Genomic DNA, 21353 nt, shown 5'->3' on the forward strand with positions numbered 1-21353 from the left:
AGTGGAAGCAGGAACAGTACAGTTGGGAGAGGTAGGGTTCACACTAGGTGATGTTGCGGCAAGCTCATATAAGTTTGAGGTAAAAAGTATGGAAATTTTACTCAACCTAAATGGGACCCATTTAATAAATTTTTAAATATATAAAATTAATAAATTTATATAGATCAAAAAGGTTATAAAAATCACATCATTTTTTACATGAATTAAATAAATATGTTAGATGGATCAACTAACCAAACCAAAACACGACTCCTTCATTAGTGGGTTATATGGGTTGACATAATTATGACACTAACACATTTATATCTAACCAAAACCCAGTAAAATTTGTATCATTTTCCACTTGTGTTACCAGGTAGTAGTGCCCTTAGGGGGGAGGGGGAAGGAAGGGGAATGGGGGGCCCATATTAGTACGGTTTAATTAAGCTTGAAATCTTGAATTGGAATTTTGGGGGTTGAATGATCGAGAGAAACAGGAAGAGTTAATTTTCCTTCAGAAAAAGAAAATGAAATCCTGTTAATAGAGGTAATGATGAATAGTAGGATTGGCAAGTTTATTCAGTAGGAAATTTTAGACATTCATGAGACAGCAAGTAGAAAACTGGTGCACAAAATGGAAGCAGAATAACACTGTTTGGGAATATAGGAATCAGAAAGTTAAGGAGTTCATAAAAAATATTATGGAGTGGAATGCAAAGGAGAGAGAATGCCGTTATTGGTGGAAGAGCTGGGAATGACGAATGAAGCAGAGAAGGCAAAGAAAACCGAAGTCGCAAGGTTGAAGGAGGGTCATGAAACAAAGTTCTTCAATGGCTTGCTAATGCTCATTAGAAAATAATTAGATTTTGAAAACAAAAACTAGTGCAGCTGCATAGTGGAGAGATGTCATGGATTGTACAGACACTGCAGAATGGAGAAAAAGGAGAATAATGCAAGTTTTCGTCATACTTGATGAATTTGATGTTGCATGAATTAAGAGTTATTTAAGAGTATGAGGTGCTTGGATTTCTGAACATTCAAGATTGCAGATTATGGCACAAGAGTTGGGATTTGATTCCAAAGAGATCATGAACTAACATTATGACAATGAAGCAGCTAGACCAATTGTCTATAATTTAGTGAATCAAAAATGCACTGAAGTGAAACACCTTTTCATCAAGGAAGAAACAAAATAGTGTCTTATCTGTACCTCCTGTGAAAACTGGAGATCAACCAGACAATATCTTCACCAGAGAGATAATAAGTAGGACTTTTCATCATATTCTAGGCAACTTGGCCATGTGGAATGTTCATGCAACATATTGAGGGGAAGTGTTGAAAAAAAAGTCATTTTTTTATCAGTATCTTGTTTTCATGTGTGTGTTTAGAGGTACTTTTCTACTTATGGCAAGTATAAATCCTCCTGTGTCCCTATTTTCTGTTGCAAGTTTGCAACTGATCCATGAAATCAACTAAATTAACTTTCTTTGCTTTCAGTCAGTAAGGACTATAAAAAACAAAAGTTACGCAACTGTTCACAAAGAACAGGACTCCTAAACAAAAGGCTTCTGATATTCATTCGACATTACCTGTTTCAGTAAGCAGCATGAATACATCATAAAAGTTCAAAGTATGAATAATCTCACTTCTGGTTTAAGAAAAAAAAAAGTATGAAACAGAACTTACAGCAATGTCATTGTCAATTGTCTTAGGGATTCCTGCAACTGCCACTTGAAGACCACGCTTCTCTACTTCCTAGACAAAAACAGGCTGGAATATGATAGCTGGATTTATAAGAGTAATGGATGGAAAAACAGATACATGCCAGAGGACTCAAACACCTTGTAAATTAATGCTGCTCCTTTTTGAGTACCATCACCTCCAATAATGTACACCTGGATCCCTAAAAGAGATCAGATTTTCTAATAAACTACCAAACTTCAGCAACCTAGGTGGTAGGAAAAAGGGAAACAGATATCCACCTGATTTATACCCCGGTCCTGAATATTATCAACTATCTTGTTGGTATCATGACCCCCTCGGGAAGTACGAAGAAAGGTGCCACCACGTTTATGGATATCGTTGACAACTTTAGGTGTCAACTGAATGGTATTTTTGGAGTAAAAGCCTCTGTATCCTCCCTGAAATTTATCAAGAGCATAATGGTGTGGAAAACTGATAAATGTTAATGGAAAAGATGGTGAATTGAGTAACAAAGACATTATATTTACTAGAACACTAACTACAAATTAATCACATAACATTCTGGTAGCTACCATCACTTTGAAGCACAATAAACTTTGGACCTATTTGCCAATGTTTTCAAAAATAGTTCTTAATGGTTTTTAGGAATAAAACTATGTTTGGGGACTCAAATTTCAAAAATAATTTTCTCAGCTTATTCTCCATGAAAGATGGCATACACTTATACACAATACAAAATTTTCAAAAAAATCTCCATATTTTCAATTATTACTCAGCACACTCATTATATATATATATATATATATATATATATATATATGAGTGTGTGTGTGTGTGTGCGTGTGTGTGCGCGCGCGCGTGTGTGTATAACCCCCTAAAAGCACCTCAAATTTATTCTAAAAAACAACTTGTTTATTATTAATCATCAATCAATTACTTTAGTTTATACCAATTAACCTTATTTATAGGCTTATCTAAGAAATCCAAAGTCTACTAGGATTCTAATAACCTATTATGACTCTAATTCTAATTCTCCTATAACCTTATTAGCTACTCATAATTTAACTCCAACAAATACTAATCCTAATTCAATTCTAAGTAATACTAAGCTATTTTAATTGCAACTAATACTAATTCACTTTCTTGATATATATCTTAGAGATTCATCCTCATTCATTCCCTCTAACTTGAAAAAAAAAACTTGACCTTGAGTTTTACTGATTTTCCTCAATCAATTAAAAATACTAAGTAATGCCTTCCACCCTTTCTTATTTCGTCGGCTCCGTAACATAATATGATAGGATCTTAAGATCTCTTGAACTTGTTCAATTTCATGCAAGACAAGCACCAAACTTCAAAAGACTTTCCAATGTTGTGAAACAAGTTGATAGTCCTCAAAATAATTATGTGTCATCAACAAGTTTGTGGTATGTTGTATGTCATGCATAAGAGGAAGTTTATCGAGTAATTCTACTAGCCACAAGTTAGAAAAATCATTAAGGATATTTTGTACTTCTATTAAATATTCCTTATCTTTCTCTTTAAATTCATCCACTTCTCCAACCATTAGAGCAAAAACAATTTTACTTTCCATGTTTTCCTTTTCAAATTGATGCATGGTAAGCACTTTTTTTTTTCTTTATTCTATTTTGGAGCTTGGAGGTTCTTCTATATTCCCTAGTAATAGTATTTGGAGGGTGAGAGTGCCTCCTAAGGTAGCATTCTTCGCTTGGGAGGCTTCCTAGGGTAAAGTCTTAACTTTGGAGCAACTTCAAAGGAGGGGGTTCTCCTTGGCAAATAGGTGCTTTCTATGTCTATCTAAAGTAGAAACGATGGATCACCATTTACTTCATTGTGTGAAGATGCGGGTCCTATGGAATCTTCTTTTCTCCCTTTTTGGTGTATCTTGGACTCTTTCGTGTACAGTGAAGAAAACTCTTCTTGGGTGGCATGGAGTGTTTGTGGGGAAAGTTCGTAAGAAGGCTTGGCAAATGGCTCCCTTATGTAATTTTTTGATCAGTCTGAAAGGAAAGGAATTGTTTAGCTTTTGGGAATGAGGAGTTTTCACTTCAAAGGTTGAAATATTCTTTTGTATGTAATCTTTGGTTTTAGGTCAGGGTTTCTTTAGTTATGAGCCCTTCTTCTCTTGTAAGTTTTTTAGACTGGTTAGGCTCTAAGTAAGGGAAGGTGGTGTGTATACTCCCTGTATACTTTGAGGGCACTGTTTTTGGTGTTTCCTCCTTTCGTTTAATATACTTCCTTTTTATCTATCAAAAAAAAAAAAAATGGTAAGCACTTTTTTTTGTCATGCCTTCTCTAGCTCCTTAACTGGCAAAACTTCTTTCATTAGAGGAAGGATCTTCTCATGCCCATTGTGTATGAAATATGTATTTTTTTAGGCATCATGTTGAACCCTTCTATTAAGGTCTTCCAAGCAAACTGTGACTCACTTTATTGGTAACACTTCACATCGTACCGACTATTCAAAGTCCTTACCAAAAAGGAATGTGACTAAGCAACAAAAACTTACCAAAATGGAGATGTCATTAACCCATGCTTCTAAAAATAGATTAGGATGTTTCTCTCTTTTATGATTTAGTTTCTCAACAAGCACTTGCAAAGCTATGTTCAAATTGTTAGCTTCATCAATGATCGTGGTACATAACCTCCTTTAGCAAGAGATACATGTATGTAAAATGCTAGTACATCATCGATCTTCTATTTTCACCTTTGGGACAGCTAATAAAGGTTGCACTACTAAAATATAGCCTCCCATCATACCATCATAGTAATTGCATTCTTCACTAAGTTCATATTCATTGCGAGTCTCATCTTTCTTTTGATAGCTCCAAAATTCAGATTCTACTTCTTCAATACAAAAGTGTAAACCTTTGCTTGGGCACACAACAGCATAATGACCATGGCCACCACACTTGAAGCATAAAGAAGTTAAGTCTACCTTGTTATCTGCAATACTCATTGAAATTTTACACTTATTAGCATCTCTATTAGGCACATTCGAAGCCTGTTGATTGTTGCTCCCACCACTCGCATGATTAGAAGTTTTGAAGTTTGTTGTGCTTAAAGGCTTGTTTGCTGTCCAATTGGAGAAAGAGCTCCCAATTTGTGAACTTAGACATCTAAAAGCCCAAAACTTGAGCCTTTCTTCTATTTGAAGAGCTAATTGATAACCATCATCCACGGAATTAGTGTGTGCTACCATCTCAAGTTGAATCTTCATTTGAAGTCCAATTATATAATGGGCTGCAAGTTGAGCCTCACTTTCCTGCACTTGATTCTAAATTCTCAACTCATGGAATTCTTCCGTATATTCTTCAACTGACTTAGTACCTCCTTTGAGGGAAAACAATTTTGTGTACATGAGTTCTTCATAGTCAATTGAGAGAAAGTGCTCATTCATCTTCAACTTCATTTCATCCCATGTGTCTATAGGCAGAGTTATCCAATTCTATAAAGCCAATTTTCAATATTATGCCACCATAGACATGCTACTCCTTTCAACTTTGCCTTCACAAAACGAACTTTTCTATTTTTAAGCATAGCATACCAATCAAAGTAATATCGCATTGACATAATCCAATCAAGAAAAGTTGCTTGATTTAATTTTACCATAAAATTCAATGACTTTAAGGTGTTCCTTCTTTGTCATATCATCATCTTGCTTAAACAGTTTGCCCTTCTTTGATTCCCTATCATAAAATTGTTTTGTTCTTCACATGGTCTAGTAGGTGATTGTCTAAATTGATGGCTTGTAGTCTCATCATCAATTGGTCATTTTTCTTAACTCTTTTCTAATAACTTCATGATCTCATCAAGTTTGCTATTTAGTTGTATTATAGTATCTTGATGGGATTGTTGTGTGACCAAAATTTCCTCTAAGTGTGTAGTAGTGGCATCTTGATTGTTAGAAGTGTTCCTTGAACTCATGCTTTCATAAGTTGCTCCACTCCTCAATTACATACGTCTTCAAGCCAAGTCCTTTTGCTCTAATAGCATAATTGATGAAGTATAACCCTATAATGGTTGCCTACAATCAAATAGGTAGGCTAGAGTTTTTATCTTTTAGGGTTAGGGAGAGGAATAAGGGATAAAATTTATGATCGAGAAAAATAAAAATAAAAATAAAAATAAAAATAAAATGTAGAGAAGGAAGATAAGAAGTAAAAGGGATAGAAACCTCAAAGTCACACTAATGCCTTCTAAGAGTCTTACCTAGAAGAAAATCAATGTAATCTCACCATTGAAAATAGTAAAGTATGCAAAAAAACATAATATTATTAATCATCAATCAATTACTTTGGTTTACATCAATTAGCCTTATTTATAGGCTTCTCTAAGAAATCCAAAGTCTATTAGGATTCTAATAACCTATTATAACTATAATTCTAATTCTCCTCTGACCTCATTAGCTACTCATAATTTAACTCCAACAAATACTAATCCTAATTTAATTTCAAGCAATACTAACCTACTTTAATCACAACTAATACTAATTCACTTTCTTGATGTATATCTTGGACATTCATCCTCATCAAAATCGCTCTCAATTGCAACTAATACTAATTTACTTCCCATGTCTCTTATTTCTTATTAAGATTTAACAAAATGTTTGTTTCCTAATTTAAAAAAGAAAAAAAAAGACTTTTTTTTAGTCCAAAATAAAAGATGTATTAATTATGAATAATAAGAACATGAGAAAGATAAGAATTCCACCCCACAATTAAAAAACCTTATCAAAATATGAATGAACTCCTCCACCATACAAGAAGCCTATACAAAAAAGTTTAGACCACATAACAATATACATAGATGTCATCTCCTCAAGTCCTAACTAAGCCCCTCTCAATGTTGTCCAAACCCTTTTGATCTACACACTGAATAACAATTGAGCTTAATAATATTGAGAGGTGTGTCTTTAAAAACGTTGATGCAAAAGACCCAGAAAGAGGAATAGAAGTGAAATGAATCCTACCACATCTCTGATGTCCTCCATTTGTCCTAAAAAATTCTAACATTTCCATCTCACCACACAATCTAAAGCATGTGAAACAAGAAATTTGCCAAAGGGTCTTACCTTTAATGGAGCTTCCCAAATCCTTATATGAAATGATCAACAAATCACATATGCTTTTGGGTAAGACCTAATCAATCTTGACTTGTCTGGATAGACTGTGCCAAAGCCCCAAAGTTATCGGGCAATAAAGAAAGAGATGATCAATCGACTCTCCACTCCCCTCACATAAAACGTACCAATTAAGACTAAGGGATTTGAAAGGTTTTCTCAATTGTAGCATGTCATTGATATTTACCTTCTTGTGTTCAATTAACGAAGAAAAAACCTTAACTTTAGATGGGACTTTAGGTTTCCATATAAATTTAGCTAGAGAGAAAGGAACTATATCTGATGTATTAGACAAAACCATGAAGAAAGATTTGACTAGGAATAATCTTAAAGAGGTCAATTGATACGCACAAAGCAAGAAATTAACCAGAAAACGCAGAGAAAAAAATAGAGGAATGACTGGTATTTCTATATTAATGTCTGAAATGGGATATCCAAGCTTTCGAGAGGCTTAGTTCTCTCCCAAATGGGCAAGCCCAATTCTATATCATTTTTTCCATCCCCTCCCCCCAAATCCCCCCTCACCTTTTATTCCCTTCACCCCTCTGGTCCTAACAGAAAATCTCAACCAAATACCCAACACCTCCTTTCTAACTGAATTTGCAATCATTCCTTCCACATCAGCTACTGCTTGCAATTCCAACATTATTCTTACGCCTAGTGTAGGTGAAGTGCACAGGTGGCCTAACATTACCTCCCCCCCAAACTTTCACCTTGTCCTCAAGGTGGAAAGCAGGAAATTGTTGGTGAATCAAATGAAAATCTTCCCAAGTGGCTTCATATTCTGGCAAAGACTTCCATTTCAACAGCACTTCAACTTCACCCGGCTGGCCTTGAGCTTTCGGACGAACATCTAGCAATAAATCCGGTTCCACAACAAGTTCAAGTTCAGGAGTTAATTGTGGAGGTAAAACTGGTGAAGAAGAGGAGACTCCATGTGCAGGTCGCAACTGAGAGACATGGAAAACAGGATGGATTGCTGCTGTTGGGGGAAGCTCCAGCTTATAAGCCACCTTGCCAATACGCTGCAGAACCTTGAAAGGACCATAATATCGAGCAGCCAATTTTTCGAACTTTCGCTGCGCAAGAGAACGCTGCCGATATGGTTTCAGCTTCAAAAAAACTAAGTCACCATCCTGAAATTCTGCATGATGACGCTTGGTATCAGCTTGCAGCTTCATCCGCTGTTGTGCCCGTAACAAATGCATGCGCAAATCATCCAAGACAGCATCTCGATCATCCAAAAGCTGATCTACAGTAGACACCAATGCAGTGCCTCGTTCATAACGGATGAGAGGGGGTGGATCGCGACCATACAAAGCACGGAAAGGGGTACAACAAGTGGAGGAGTGAAATGAAGTATTGTACCAATATTCAGCCCAAGCCAACCATCGAGCCCAACTACGTGGCTTATCAGAAGCAAAACAGCGCAAATAAGTTTCTAGACATCGATTAACAACCTCCGTTTGGCCATCAGTTTGTGGATGATAGGCAGTGCTACGCTTAAGAGAAGTCCCTTGCAACTTAAACAACTCATTCCAGAAATTGCTCAAGAATACTCTATCCCGATCAGAAATAATGGATTGAGGAATGCCATGAAGCCTCACAATTTCACGAGTGAAAATGGTAGCGACCGAGACGGCTGTAAATGGGTGTCTTAAGCCGATAAAATGAGCATATTTACTAAGTCGATCCACCACTACCAAGATTGCATCCAAACCTTCTGAACGAGGTAGCCCTTCGATGAAATCAAGTGTGATCTCATCCCAAACCTGCGCCGGAAGAGGAATGGGCTGCAGGAACCCAGCAGGTGTGGTGGCCAAATACTTGTGCTGCTGACAAACCAAGCATTCCCGAACAAACTTGGCTATGTCCTTACGCATACCAACCCAATATAACTCAGCTGCAAGGCGGTGATAAGTTTTTGTTTCCCCTGAATGGCCCCCAACTGGAGTGGTATGAAACTCTCCAATTAGAGTAGAAATGAGCTTAGATGTCCGTGGAATAACGAGACGATTCTTGTAAAACAATACCCTTGTTCCACAGTAAACCCAACATGAGACTGAGTGCCCGAAGTGATGTTGTCCTTTAATTTCTTCAGAAAATCATCCTCTGCCAATTCTGTCCGCAACGTGTCCCAATGCTGCACTGAGGTACTACTAAGGTAGTACACTCTACTTGATCAGATACACGGGAGAGAGCATCTGCTACTCGGTTGCTTGCCCCACTACGGTATTGTATTTCGAAGTCATACCCCATGAGTTTAGTAACCCACTTTTGGTATTCTTCCCCAACTATTCGCTGCTCCAAAAGGAACTTCAAACTCAGCTGATCTGTCCTCACAATGAACCGTCTTCCACGTAGATATGGCCGCCACCTCAAAACAGCAAATACAATGGCCATCAATTCCTTCTCATATATAGACTTAAGGCGAGCTCGAGAACCAAGAACTTGGCTATAATAAGCTACTGGCTGCTGGTCCTGGAGAAGAACAGCACCCAAACCAAATCCAGAGGCATCTGTCTCTATGATAAAGGGTTTGGTGAAATCGGGCAACGCTAAAACAGGGGCTGAGGTCATGGCTTGCTTAAGTGTTTCAAAGGCTGCAGCGGCTTCCGAATTCCACCCAAATTTATCCTTCTTTAATTGATCAGTCAATGGCAAAGCAATGCGGGCATACCCAGCCACAAACTTCCGATAATACCCTGTCAATCCCAAAAATCCCCTTAGAGCTTTCAAAGTGGTGGGGGTTGGCCAAGAGAGCATGGCTTGAATCTTGCTAGGATCTGCTGCTACCCCCTGTCCAGAAATGATATGGCCCAAGTAAGCCACCTCAGTTTTCCCGAATTCACACTTTTTTTGGTTGACGAAGAGGCGGTTAGCTTGCAGAATCTCTAGAGCTTGTTTTAGGTGTTGCTGGTGAGACTCCTCAGAAGGACTGTAAATCAGGATGTCGTCGAAAAATACCAAGACAAACTTCCTAAGGTAGGGCCGGAAGACATCATTCATCGAGGATTGGAAAGTAGCAGGGGCATTCATGAGCCCAAAGGGCATGACGAGGAATTCGTAATGCCCATCGTGAGTCCGAAAAGCTGTTTTGTGAACATCTTGGCTACTAACTCTGATTTGATGATAACCCGACTTCAAATCTAACTTAGAGAAAATTTTTGCACCGTGTAACTCATCTAGTAACTCATCTATTACTGGAATTGGATACTTATCTGGTACTGTTACCTTATTCAATGCCCTATAATCCACACAAAATCGCCAAGACCCATCCTTCTTCTTAACAAGCAGAACTGGACTTGAAAAGGGACTGTTACTGACTTGGATTATTCCAGTTGCAAGCATTTCCTTGATTAATCTTTCAATTTCGTCTTTTTGGGCATGAGGATAGCGATACGGACGAACACTAATCGGTTGGCTGTCGTCTTTGAGTACAATGGAATGTTCATGTCCTCTAATAGGGGGTAATCCCATGGGCATGTCAAAAACTTCTGCATAATCTGCCAAAATCTGATGTAGAAATGGTGGCACATCGGACTTTTCTTCACCCAAGCCTTCTAACTGATTCAACTCCACTAAATTCCAGTGCCCTCATGCTTGATGGTTCGCATCATAGCCTTTAGAGACACTAGTGTCTTCCCCAGTGAAGGATCCCCACGTAGAGTAACAGATTCATTACCCAGCCTAAACTTCATTACTTGAGTTTTCCAGTTGGTATGTGTCATACCCAAGGTCTCAAGCCATTTGATTCCCAAAATCACATCAGCACTTCCCAACCCTAGTGGTAAAAATTCTTCTACAACATCAATCCCCTGTAGATGAAGAGCTACCCCTCTGCATAATCCTCTCCCACGGACAGCAGTTCCGGTCCCCATAGTAAACCCATATTCCTCACTGTCATCAATAGGCAACTGTATTCTTTTAACCAAATCTAAAGATATAAAATTATGGGTTGCACCTGGATCGATCAAGACCACCACCTCCTGCTCACCCACCATTCCCTTTAATTTCATAGTTTTTGGGGTAGTTAATCCCACAACAGAGCTGAGCGAAACTTCCGCCACTTGATTAAGTTCAACCGCCTCCAAATCAGCCACTGCCTCTTCCGTAACGTCCATCTGACTCGATTCTTCTTCATCGGCGTCATGTATGAGAAGAACACTTAGTTCTTTCTTCTTGCAGCGATGCCCGGGTCCCCATTTTTCATCACACCGAAAGCACAATCCCTTCTCTCGTTTCTTTTGTAGCTCCGAATCAGAAAGTCTCCTCACTTCCCCGGCGATCTTGGCTTCCGAAGGATTTGCCCTAAAAATTGATCGGGAGGCTTCAGAGGGCACAATACTGCCCCGTGAAGTCCCTGTTCCTGCTCTTGTAACCCCACTAAAGGGTTTATGGGCTTTAGTGATCCACAATTTCTCCTCAATCCTTTGGGCCAAGTCCATGGCCCGGCCCAAATTGCTGGGTTCCAGAATCCTCACCTCCACTCTGATTTTGGCTTCAGCCCATTAATGAAATTACCCAGAGCTACTTCATCAGAAATGTTCTCTAATGGCGCCGACAACTCGATGAATCTCCGGCAATAATCGTGTACACTTCCGTCTTGAACCAGGGCTAACCATTGCTCGTGAAGACTGCCGGCCTGGTTGTTCGAAACTGCTTCAAGAGAAGCATCTTCATCTCTTCCCAAAGAACGATGGATCTTTTCCTATTTTCCCACTGATACCAAAGCAGTGCATCACCTTCAAAAGCCATAATTGCAGCCTCAAGTTTCTCTTCATTTGTTAGCCGATTAAATGCAAAATATCGCTCCGCCTTGAGAATCCATCCATCCGGATTCGTTCCGACAAACGGAGGCATTTCGAGCTTCCGAAATCGGGATTCATGGCGAAATCCGGCGGAACCAGGGCTGCCATCTGACCCCTAAACCTCCCCCATAAAAGGTCTGTCTGCCCTATTTCCCCCAGACGAAATTCCTCCAGCCCGTACAGCGTCTTCTTGCAATTTGATGAATTGCTCGAATCTGTGATTCAGATTCTGCATCTCCTCCTTTAGCGTACCCACTTCACGCCGAAATTCTCCCTGCACTGCTGCAATTACCTCCTCCATAGAATCCATACGCTGAGCCATGTTTTTACTAGCCATTTTCTCAAGTTCGTTACCGCTCTGATACCAATTTGATACGCACAAAGCAAGAAATTAACCAGAAAACGCAGAGAAAAAAATAGAGGAATGACTGGTATTTCTATATTAATGTCTGAAATGGGATATCCAAGCTTTCGAGAGGCTTAGTTCTCTCCCAAATGGGCAAGCCCAATTCTATATCATTTTTTCCATCCCCTCCCCCAAATCCCCCTCACCTTTTATTCCCTTCACCCCTCTGGTCCTAACAGAAAATCTCAACCAAATACCCAACACCTCCTTTCTAACTGAATTTGCAATCATTCCTTCCACATCAGCTACTGCTTGCAATTCCAGCATTATTCTTACGCCTAGTGTAGGTGAAGTGCACAGGTGGCCTAACATCAATGACTAGGAGACTCTCACATTTGGGGCAGATGGAGACAAGTGTACACAAGTGTGGGATGAGATGAGTCTTTCATAGTCCCTAATCTCCAAATCAATGAGGTTGTAATGGAAATTAAGATTCCAAGAAAAAGAAGAAAAGTGACCATTAAAGAAAAAGAAAATATAGTACTCTTAACAACGATCTTCCCTTAAATTCATAGATTCATGGAAAGCGAGCCCTTAGAAGAAGGATATCTCCAACAAAGGAACCAATACTTGTAATGAATAGCAAGCAAATTCATTAGCCCTTCTAGTTTCCTAGGTGCATTGTCACTTTCCATTAGAGATGTGATTTACTTTTGCTAAATAAGCTACTAACTAGATTGCTCTAGGAAGTTTCCATGTTTAATGAAATTGTGAAGAGGAAGAAGTTCTAAATAAAAATATGCAAGCAATATTAATGGCAACTACTTCAAACTAAGTAATCAAGAGAAAACTACTAATATAAGAAAATCAGTTCTAATAGAAGTGTTCTCATAATAATTACAAACTAAACAGGAATGGAAAGGAAAAAGCATCAATTCCTAAAATCAAACATTAAATAACACATGATCCAATAAGCACAAATACCGAACTAACAATTGGTGATAATCCAATCAAAACATAAAAAAAATATACTAGAATTCAATTTATATGCACGCTTATTCAAATGCAACTGACCAGAACTAATTAGCAATAAAGAAAATGTCCACTTAGACTATTAGCTGGATTGATATGCATTTTTGGTCCAATACCTAACAGCTTATTTTGGGTTAACTTCTGGGTTAATGTGGTATCAAAACCTTGGTCTCAGGAGTTCTTGGGTTTAAACCTCACACCTTGCTTATTCCCCCATTCATTTATTGAATCCAAGTGTGAGAAAAGGCCACATGTGAAGTGGGATGTTGAAGCTATTAACTGAAGTTTGAGTCACCTTTCTATAAATTTTAAACTCACTAGTAACAGCTTAAACTTTTGAGTTAAATGATACTTCAACCATATCAACAGAAAACCAATATCAAATCAAAATAAAAGGAGAGGGAGGGAAGGAGGGAGGGAGAGAGGAGGGATTTATCAACTCTTCTAAGAGTGAAAATAAGCATTTTTATCTTCTTTTTGCTTTTTCTAGTGAAAAAGGAGGGAGGCAGGATATATGTAACTTCTATTTGGATAGGGATTGGTTGATTAGGAGTAAAAATGAAAAAAAAAACCAAAAAAAATGTGTTTTTACATGTTTTTTCTTTGCATTCCCATTTATGTCTTCATGAATTAATACTATTTATTTTATTTATCTTTTAAATGAATACTCATTTATGGGTTATGCATTGATTTATTACTATAATAATCCAACAAATGACAAACCTCAAGATAGAAATGTGAATATATGATTATTGCTTCCAAACTAAGTACTGAAATATATTAAACAATTCATAATATATTAATAATCTTCCCCTTGAAAAGTTTGCCAAATTATGTAGATTGGCAGGATTCCAAGCAGGATGAATAAAGAATGGATAAACCAACCCTCAAATTGTACAAAGCACCCTTGAATCAGAAAACTTGATGACTCAATCAGAAAAATCAGAAATTTTACTAAAATAATGGGCTAATCATTATAAGATTCCAGCTTCATCGTATCTATGAGATTTCATTTTTATCTTATTTATAAAATTTCAACGTTTTTCTTTATTTGTGTATGGCACTCTTCTAGTATTTTAGAACTATTTATGTAATTACAACATTTTTTTTTTAATAAAATCACATTAAGAAAGAAGTTTAATGACTATAATATCATTTAAAAAAATAATACTTGAGGAAGGAAATAGAGTTCACGATTAACCAACCTCAATCCCAAGTATATCATGAACACCATACATATAATTCAAGCCACATACTATCTCCCGAATCACTGTGTTGATTCCAGGGCACAATCCTCCACATGTCACTATACAAGCACGTACTTCCTCTGACTTGAAATAAACCTGAGATCGGAAAGACTGCATATTTATATTTCCATGATTCCAAAAGCATTCTTAGTGCATGATTGGACAAGAAAATACACCTTTTCTCGAGGCCCTGCTCGCCGAAAATGAACTCCTCTAGGACTTCCCTTTTGAACAACAATCTGAAGAAAAAACATAGTAAGTAGTAAAGGAGGAACACAAAAAGATAAACATAAAAGAAACAAAAAACAAAAGTCACCTACTTTTTGTGCTACCACGTCTTCTGGGCTAACAAAATTTTTCCTAACAAACAGAAAATTTTAATGTATTCTGATCAATAAATGAAGTATAAAAGGACCATAAGAAAATCTTAACAAAAATAGTCATGTGATAATGATATGAAGTTATAAAAGACATTATGAATGAATAAGGGTGCTTACTTGACTATTGCATAAGCTAGGTTCTGTTGCAATGGGTTTGGGTATGACTGAAGAAAACAAGAAAAAAATGAATGAAAATATAAGTCAGAAATTACCCAGATCTTTAGAAGCTAAAAAGACACATACAATACCCAGAATCAAAAAGTTAAACAAAGTGTGAAAGACCCTTTTTGATAAACTGCTACGCATAGGATTTGGAACAGACAACTCGAGGCATCATCAGTCCATTAGTCGTTCGCACAGGGAAAGAAAACCGAAAGGAATATAGATTTCAAGTTTCATTAGCTTTTAACCAGCACTTTAAGTAGACAATATAACTGGCACAACTCATGAGTGAAAGGACTATAATTAGGATGTGAAGAAAAAAGGAAAAATTAATAGGTCCAAAATTTTTTTTATGTTGTAATATATAAACAATTAACTCATCCAAATTGCCCAAAAACGCATTTAGTGATCCACAGACTGCTTTTATATTGGAATTTCCCATTCATATTCCCTAAAAACAAGAAAGTAGTCATGGAAGGTCAACTTCGTCCACCAAGTTTCAAAATGGAGATCATTATCTGCGTTTTTTCTTCAATTCTTTACTAAGGGCTACTCTGCACATACAACTATGCTAAGTAATTGGAATAAAGATCTTGGGTCAGTGAGAGTTACCCTATATAATCTTTTCTCTTTCCTTCTCACTTTTTCTTTAAACTCTAGAAATCAAATCCTAAATACATAAAATATCAATATCTAAGGATCAAAGCACTAGGATAAAGAAGAACTAATTGAAGATTGCAAATACAGATAATGTCAACATACATACAGAAGAAATCAATGAGGGGATACTACTTTGTACATGGGATTCTTCCATAAGGGATACATTCTTTATGGTGTGATTTAACTAAGAATCATTGTGACAAGAGTTTGATTAAAGATAATTCCAAAGTTCCTTGTTGACATTTTGGGCCTCCAGTTATGGCTGGAACTCCACCTGTTGGCCTATTCCATTCTGTTCTTTATTAACATTCATGCTAGCTGTTATGGTCACTTTAGCAATGTTGTTGATAGCCACAGGTTGATGCCTTTTGGCTGATGTTCTGATACCTTGAGACATTCCAACAATATTTTGCTGCTGATTCAAAGTCTTTGGCTGTTGAAGAGTTCAAGTATCAGATGCAGTCTGTTTGAATCATGCTGATGTCTGTTAGCGCCTGAAATTAATGTACTCCCAAACAAAAGCTTGCTTGTGGAGGATTAAGCTGGTAGCTATTGCATGTTCTTGGTTCAGACTTTGCCTGTCCCTTTTTGTGTTTCTCATTTCTAGTGTTTTATCACTTGTACAAACCTGCCTTCCAGGATTTGAAGAAGTAGCCATTTGACTACTTTTTTTGGCAACATCTGGTACTGCTAAGTAGCCATTTGTGTTAAAGCAGTCAAATAAGCTGTTCAAAACCTTTAAAAGTAACCCTTGCTTATTTCCTGCAGAGCTTCAAGCACATGTATCCTTGGCTGCATACAAGTGGTTGGCCATTATTCTCAGTGGATTTGGAGTGGATAAGATGTCTAATATCAGAAACATGAATGTTTTTTCTCTTCATTCCAGGATCTCCAGACACAATAGGTGGTGATGCTACACCATTGGCAACTGCCAGTCAGATTACAGCAGTGAAATATAATAGTTCTACCAATTTGATCGTTGAGGATGAAGGCACACTGAGGAGAGAGCCTGCTTTTATTTTCGTGGTGGGGTGCGGGGTGGTGGGGGTTAATAATGAGTCCATGAAAGCTGAAATTTGGAGTCTCATATTTTTCTTGATACATTCTAGGAATCTTGATGAGCATAGAAAATTTCACTTGCTGGTGACAGATAAGGAAATATGTAACAATGCAGCTCTGAAAAACTTGTGATGCAAATTTCATCCAGTGGATTTTGCTACACACAATGAACTTTACTCCCTTAATGGGAAGCACTGCAGTCTTAAAAACTGTAATTTCCTCATCTATGAGAGCTTTTATTCATTTTCCTCCTCAAAGTTTCATGCAAAGCATCTGCTATCATAGTCCTCATAGCTCCTCATAGCCTCTCAAACTCATTATCATGTATCACTGTTTTAAATGCTCCAGAATATATGACTAGTATACCTCCCTTGCTATCCACTTAGGTTTTTTACTCCACACACATGGTAAAATTGAAGAAAGTTGCAGTCATTTGCTTCCCTCCAATGCTGAGATAAAACATTGTTACTCTCATTCCTTTCTCTCTTTGATTTTATATGTTCCTAACTATGCACCACTCCATCAAAAATATTATTTAATTGAATCGGTTACGTTCCTTTCAAATTTTCATTTTTAGGCACATACAGCTTTTTACTATTTTCTTTCCCAAGCTCCCATTTCCTCATTTGTTGGAGCATGATGTAAATTACGAGTCCAAATCCTAATAGCATAAAATTTTTGGGAATTTGCTTTCTTCAACATGGTATCAAAGCTATGATTAACCAAAGCGTTCACATTCAAGTCCTCCCATCTATTTATTTGTTTAGTTATTTGCAATCACAAATTTGTGATTTGTCTACTACTACTTATGATTTGTCTACTGCTACTTCTATCTATGGATCTCACACACATTATAGAACTGCACGAAGGAGGTTATAGCATTGATATACATTGTGGGTCCAAATTCTAATAGTTTAAGCTTTTAGGAAATTTGGTTACTCAAAACTTATGAAGCTCACTAAGTCAATAGTTTTGACCCAACAAGCAGTACTAGACATAATCTTTTGCTTTGTTATTCCTATCTATGCTTAATGGTTTTGATACAGCAAGTAGCACTAGACACAATCTTTTGCCTTGTTATTCCTGTATATGGATTGGGTTATTTAGATATTCAAAAACAGGTATTCCCTCATTTATTATGGTTCTTTGAATATTTGTACAATTGCACACAACAAAAACATTGTTTTCCATGTCCCATTTATTCAAGTAAAGATGATATGCCATGTTCCCTTGTCATTCAAGACTTTAGGATGTCAATATGGAACAGGAAAATGAGAGACAAAGAAGAAATAAAGAACATATTTAGCATTAAACTATATTTTTGGTCTCTCCAACTTTATTCATGAATAGTTTGATGATAAAAGTTAATTATAAAAAAAAAAAAAAAATAAAAAGGAAGAAAGAAAGAGATGGTAGAACCCCGCATCATTAATAACAACTTTTTTTCTCTGCTCAACAATTTTATGAAAGGTGTAAAGTCAATTCATTTACATTTTTTCTCTTCTCAACAAATTTTATAAAAGGTGTAAAAATAATTCATTTACTGCCTGTATCAACTTCCATAGGATGTTTCATACTTAGTTCAGAATCCTGATTTAGATAATTCAATCTCATAATAGAAAAAAGATACATGTATTTAGGACTACAACTCCAAGCATACAAAGTAAAAAATGGCATATACATAACTAAAATAGGGTTGAAATACCCTTAAAAGGTTGATTACTGAAGAAAAAACCAGGAAGTTCTCAAGATGGCCAGCAGATGGGAATAAATGCCAGCAAAAAATGACTAAACTCCTTGATTCTAAGTTCTAAACCCTCATATGGTAGTTTCAAGATAGAGTGGAACTGAAATGGCACCTAAATGGGTTTGAAGGTCATAAATTGTTTTCAGCATCCTTCTTTTGAGGTTTATTATTGCTAGACTTTGGTTATTCATAGTTCTTGTGTTTAAAGTAGGATAAAAGTCAAGTGACGTAATGTTATTGCAGCATTACTGTTCAATGGTATTGCTACTGTGGCGAGTAATGATTCAAACTGTTGCAGCATGACATGTTCATGCACTTGCAGCACCAAACTAAATAAGTGTTTGGCCTTTTTATTTAGATGAAACTAATGGTTCATTTTGTTTAGAAAAGCATCATGATTATCTCCTTCCAAAGTTAACGGATGATCATTAAGAAATTGCAGTTTCAAGCTCTTGTTTAGAAATTGCAGTTAATGAGGGTGTAGTTTTTCCATAGAAAACAGCATTTTATTAAAAAGGGAAAAAGAAAACAAAAAAGAAAAAAAATTGAATGAGCTGTCCTTTAAGCAAACATAAGGAATAGAATAAATAAATAAATAAATAAAGAGCTTGTTGGGTGTATTTTTCCAAAGTGTGATTGCCTGGGAAACCTTATCCTTATTGCCTTTCTTTGTTCTATCTCTGCTTTAGGGTCATTTATATGGGAGACTAAAGCAATCTATCAATGTTGAGAGCCACCATTTAAGATGACAGCCTAATGTTACAGTGGCGGTGTTGCCATTCAATAGTGAGGTGAGAGGATGAAAAGAGGATTCTTAGCTTAGGTAAGAATGAGGCAATTAAAGGAAGCATAGGAGATGGTAACAGTAGTGACAGGGTCACAAAGAGCTCTCCAGAGTATGCATCAATTCTCTAGGTTCCTCAGTTCCAATGATCACTAAGAGCCCTCTAAACTGTCCTTCAGTCTCAGAGTTCCTCATTTGGAAAGGTCACTTAGAGTTTTGTAGACTATCAGCAAGTGCCTAGCATATTTGATTTGACAAAAAGTTCTCAAGACTATGTTCAAAGTCTCTAAAATCTTCTAGCTCATGCTATAATTAATTAATATTTTCTTTTAGCCAATCATAGAATGAATTAAATCAACTAAGACAGGAAGCATCCTATGCAGGTCATTGTTTTTTTTCTATAGATAATTGTGCATTGTAAACAAACACAATAAGAGTTCTTCACATTGTGACTCCTAATATTTAATATTGGAATTGATTGAACAATATAAATAGAATATTTATTCTACTTTAAAGTATGATACAGACAGTCTAGACCTTTTTCACAATTTCCTAAGATCCTAATTTTTTTTATATTCTAGAAATCACAATATATCATAATACTTGGATTTTGTCTTCCCTAAGTAGTAGTAGGCCTATTCAAAGAGAGAATTGATTGTCTGTCCTTTCAAGAATATATTCTCTCGTTTATTCCTAGCCAGGCAGTGAATACCCAACACAAGTCATAGATAAAATATGTGTATACTGGGCTGTCACAATCTCATTTCCCCAAATTGCCTTATCATTAAACATATTGATACAATATGTATCAATATTTTTCACCCAGAACACAGCTTAAAGAACAGCTTTTAATGACATTCACAATGGATTTGGAGGAAAAGCAGGCCTCAGATTTGGATCACAATAAGTGTGTGTGGCTGGGTGGGTGGGTGGGGGGGGAGAGAGGGGAATGAAAAAAAAAAGTTTGAAAAAAAAAATTACAAAAATTAAAAAATAAATAAATAAATAAAAAGCATGAGCTAAGCAAATTTATTCTTTCTCAAATTCCGTTTTATAGAGAGCTTGAAGAATTTGCACAGGTGTAAGTTTTTAAACAGTACACTCCCATGACAAACCAAACAAAACAATTTGATAGTCCTTTCTATTGCCTATTTGTTCCCCTTGTAATTTCAGAGTGCCAGCTTTCTTTCTTTGATACTACCGTTTGGAACCAATGATAGTCAGAATGGAAAGGAGAGGAATTAGCATAAATGTTTGAATTCCGCTATCTATCCCTATTCAACCTTATCCTCCACAATGCTGAGCATAAAGGAAGCCAATAGAAAAATGCTTCCTTACTTCAATTCTTTCGCAACTCCAAACAAAAAGAAAGAAAATTAATCCAGTTCTTCTCCTTCCCTTTCCTTGGTTCCGAACAGATTCCTAGTTTTCCAAATCAATCCTTTATCCAAAAACAAAGGGATGTTACTTAATTCACATTTACTTTCTAAGGATCACAACAATAATAGCTCGAATTACCGGCAAATCAGGCAGAAAATTCGTCAAGTGCGGAACTTCATCCACAACAAAACCATCATCATCACCTCCACCTCCACCGCCACCGCCGGAATTACATGAATATTGAGCTCTGATCCGCCGATTTTGGCGCGAAATCAACGGCGTGAGGGAAAAATTCCTGGATTTGAAACTGTAATTGGGGAAATTGGAGAGTGAAGTGAGATTGCAGGATTTCAATGGAGGTGGAATGGAAGAGAGAGCAAACGAAGAGAGAGAAAGATCCATTGGAAGAACAGCGAGCCAGGTGAAGGGCAGAGATTCTGCGCTTGAAATGTAAGAGAGAGGGTGGGATCTGGTGCGATCGATCTCACTGAGATTATAACGACCATTTTCCGTAAAGTCAGCAGATGGGCTCAGACTTTTTTTTGCGACGATTTAATCTTCACATTTGTAAAAACAACCTCCAACCTCCACTTACTGAAAATGTGAAAAAGAGAATCGAAAGAATTATAGAAAGAGTAGAGAGAAACTCTTCTCAGTTGGGAAATCTGTTTTTCTTTCCAAAAACCTTTTATAACCTTACAAAAATGAAAATTTTAATATTTTTAGTTACTCATCTTAAAGATAAATATTAACTGAGGACTTAATATGTGATGACTTAATAAGGGCATAATACAATAATTTAATGTAGTGGCATCCATCATTTGTATTAACAGACACTCTCCTTTTAGATGTTCATCATAATAATGTCTTATTAAAGCCTTACTGGTAAAAGACCCTATGACTACATTTAGTCGGCCAG

General features: G+C 36.8%; 1 protein-coding gene across 6 annotated transcripts in view; it reads right to left on the reverse strand.

The window, feature by feature from the left end:
- The window catches only part of LOC117933546 (ATP-dependent 6-phosphofructokinase 4, chloroplastic), a 39479-nt gene extending 18449 nt beyond the window's left edge, over window positions 1-21030 (reverse strand). For 4 of the 6 annotated variants that reach the window (XR_004654310.1, XR_004654309.1, XR_004654308.1 and 1 more), the window contains exons 1-8: window positions 20573-21017; window positions 14760-14806; window positions 14583-14622; window positions 14439-14501; window positions 14221-14358; window positions 1962-2120; window positions 1821-1874; window positions 1666-1734 (exon numbers count right to left, since the gene is read on the reverse strand). Coding sequence is in view for 3 of the 6 variants with exons in the window: in XM_034854957.1 (XP_034710848.1) it covers window positions 1666-1734; window positions 1821-1874; window positions 1962-2120; window positions 14221-14358; window positions 14439-14501; window positions 14583-14622; window positions 14760-14806; window positions 20573-20836 (834 nt within the window). In the remaining 3 variants the exon portion in view is untranslated. Of the gene's footprint in view, window positions 1-1665; window positions 1735-1820; window positions 1875-1961; window positions 2121-14220; window positions 14359-14438; window positions 14502-14582; window positions 14623-14759; window positions 14807-20572 lie in introns of all 6 variants that reach the window. The other 2 variants (XM_034854959.1, XM_034854960.1) reach the window with 2 other exon arrangements.
- Window positions 21031-21353: the final 323 nt, after the last annotated feature.

Source organism: Vitis riparia, chromosome 16 (genome assembly GCF_004353265.1).
Source record: "Vitis riparia cultivar Riparia Gloire de Montpellier isolate 1030 chromosome 16, EGFV_Vit.rip_1.0, whole genome shotgun sequence".
Classification (NCBI taxonomy): Eukaryota; Viridiplantae; Streptophyta; class Magnoliopsida; order Vitales; family Vitaceae; genus Vitis; species Vitis riparia.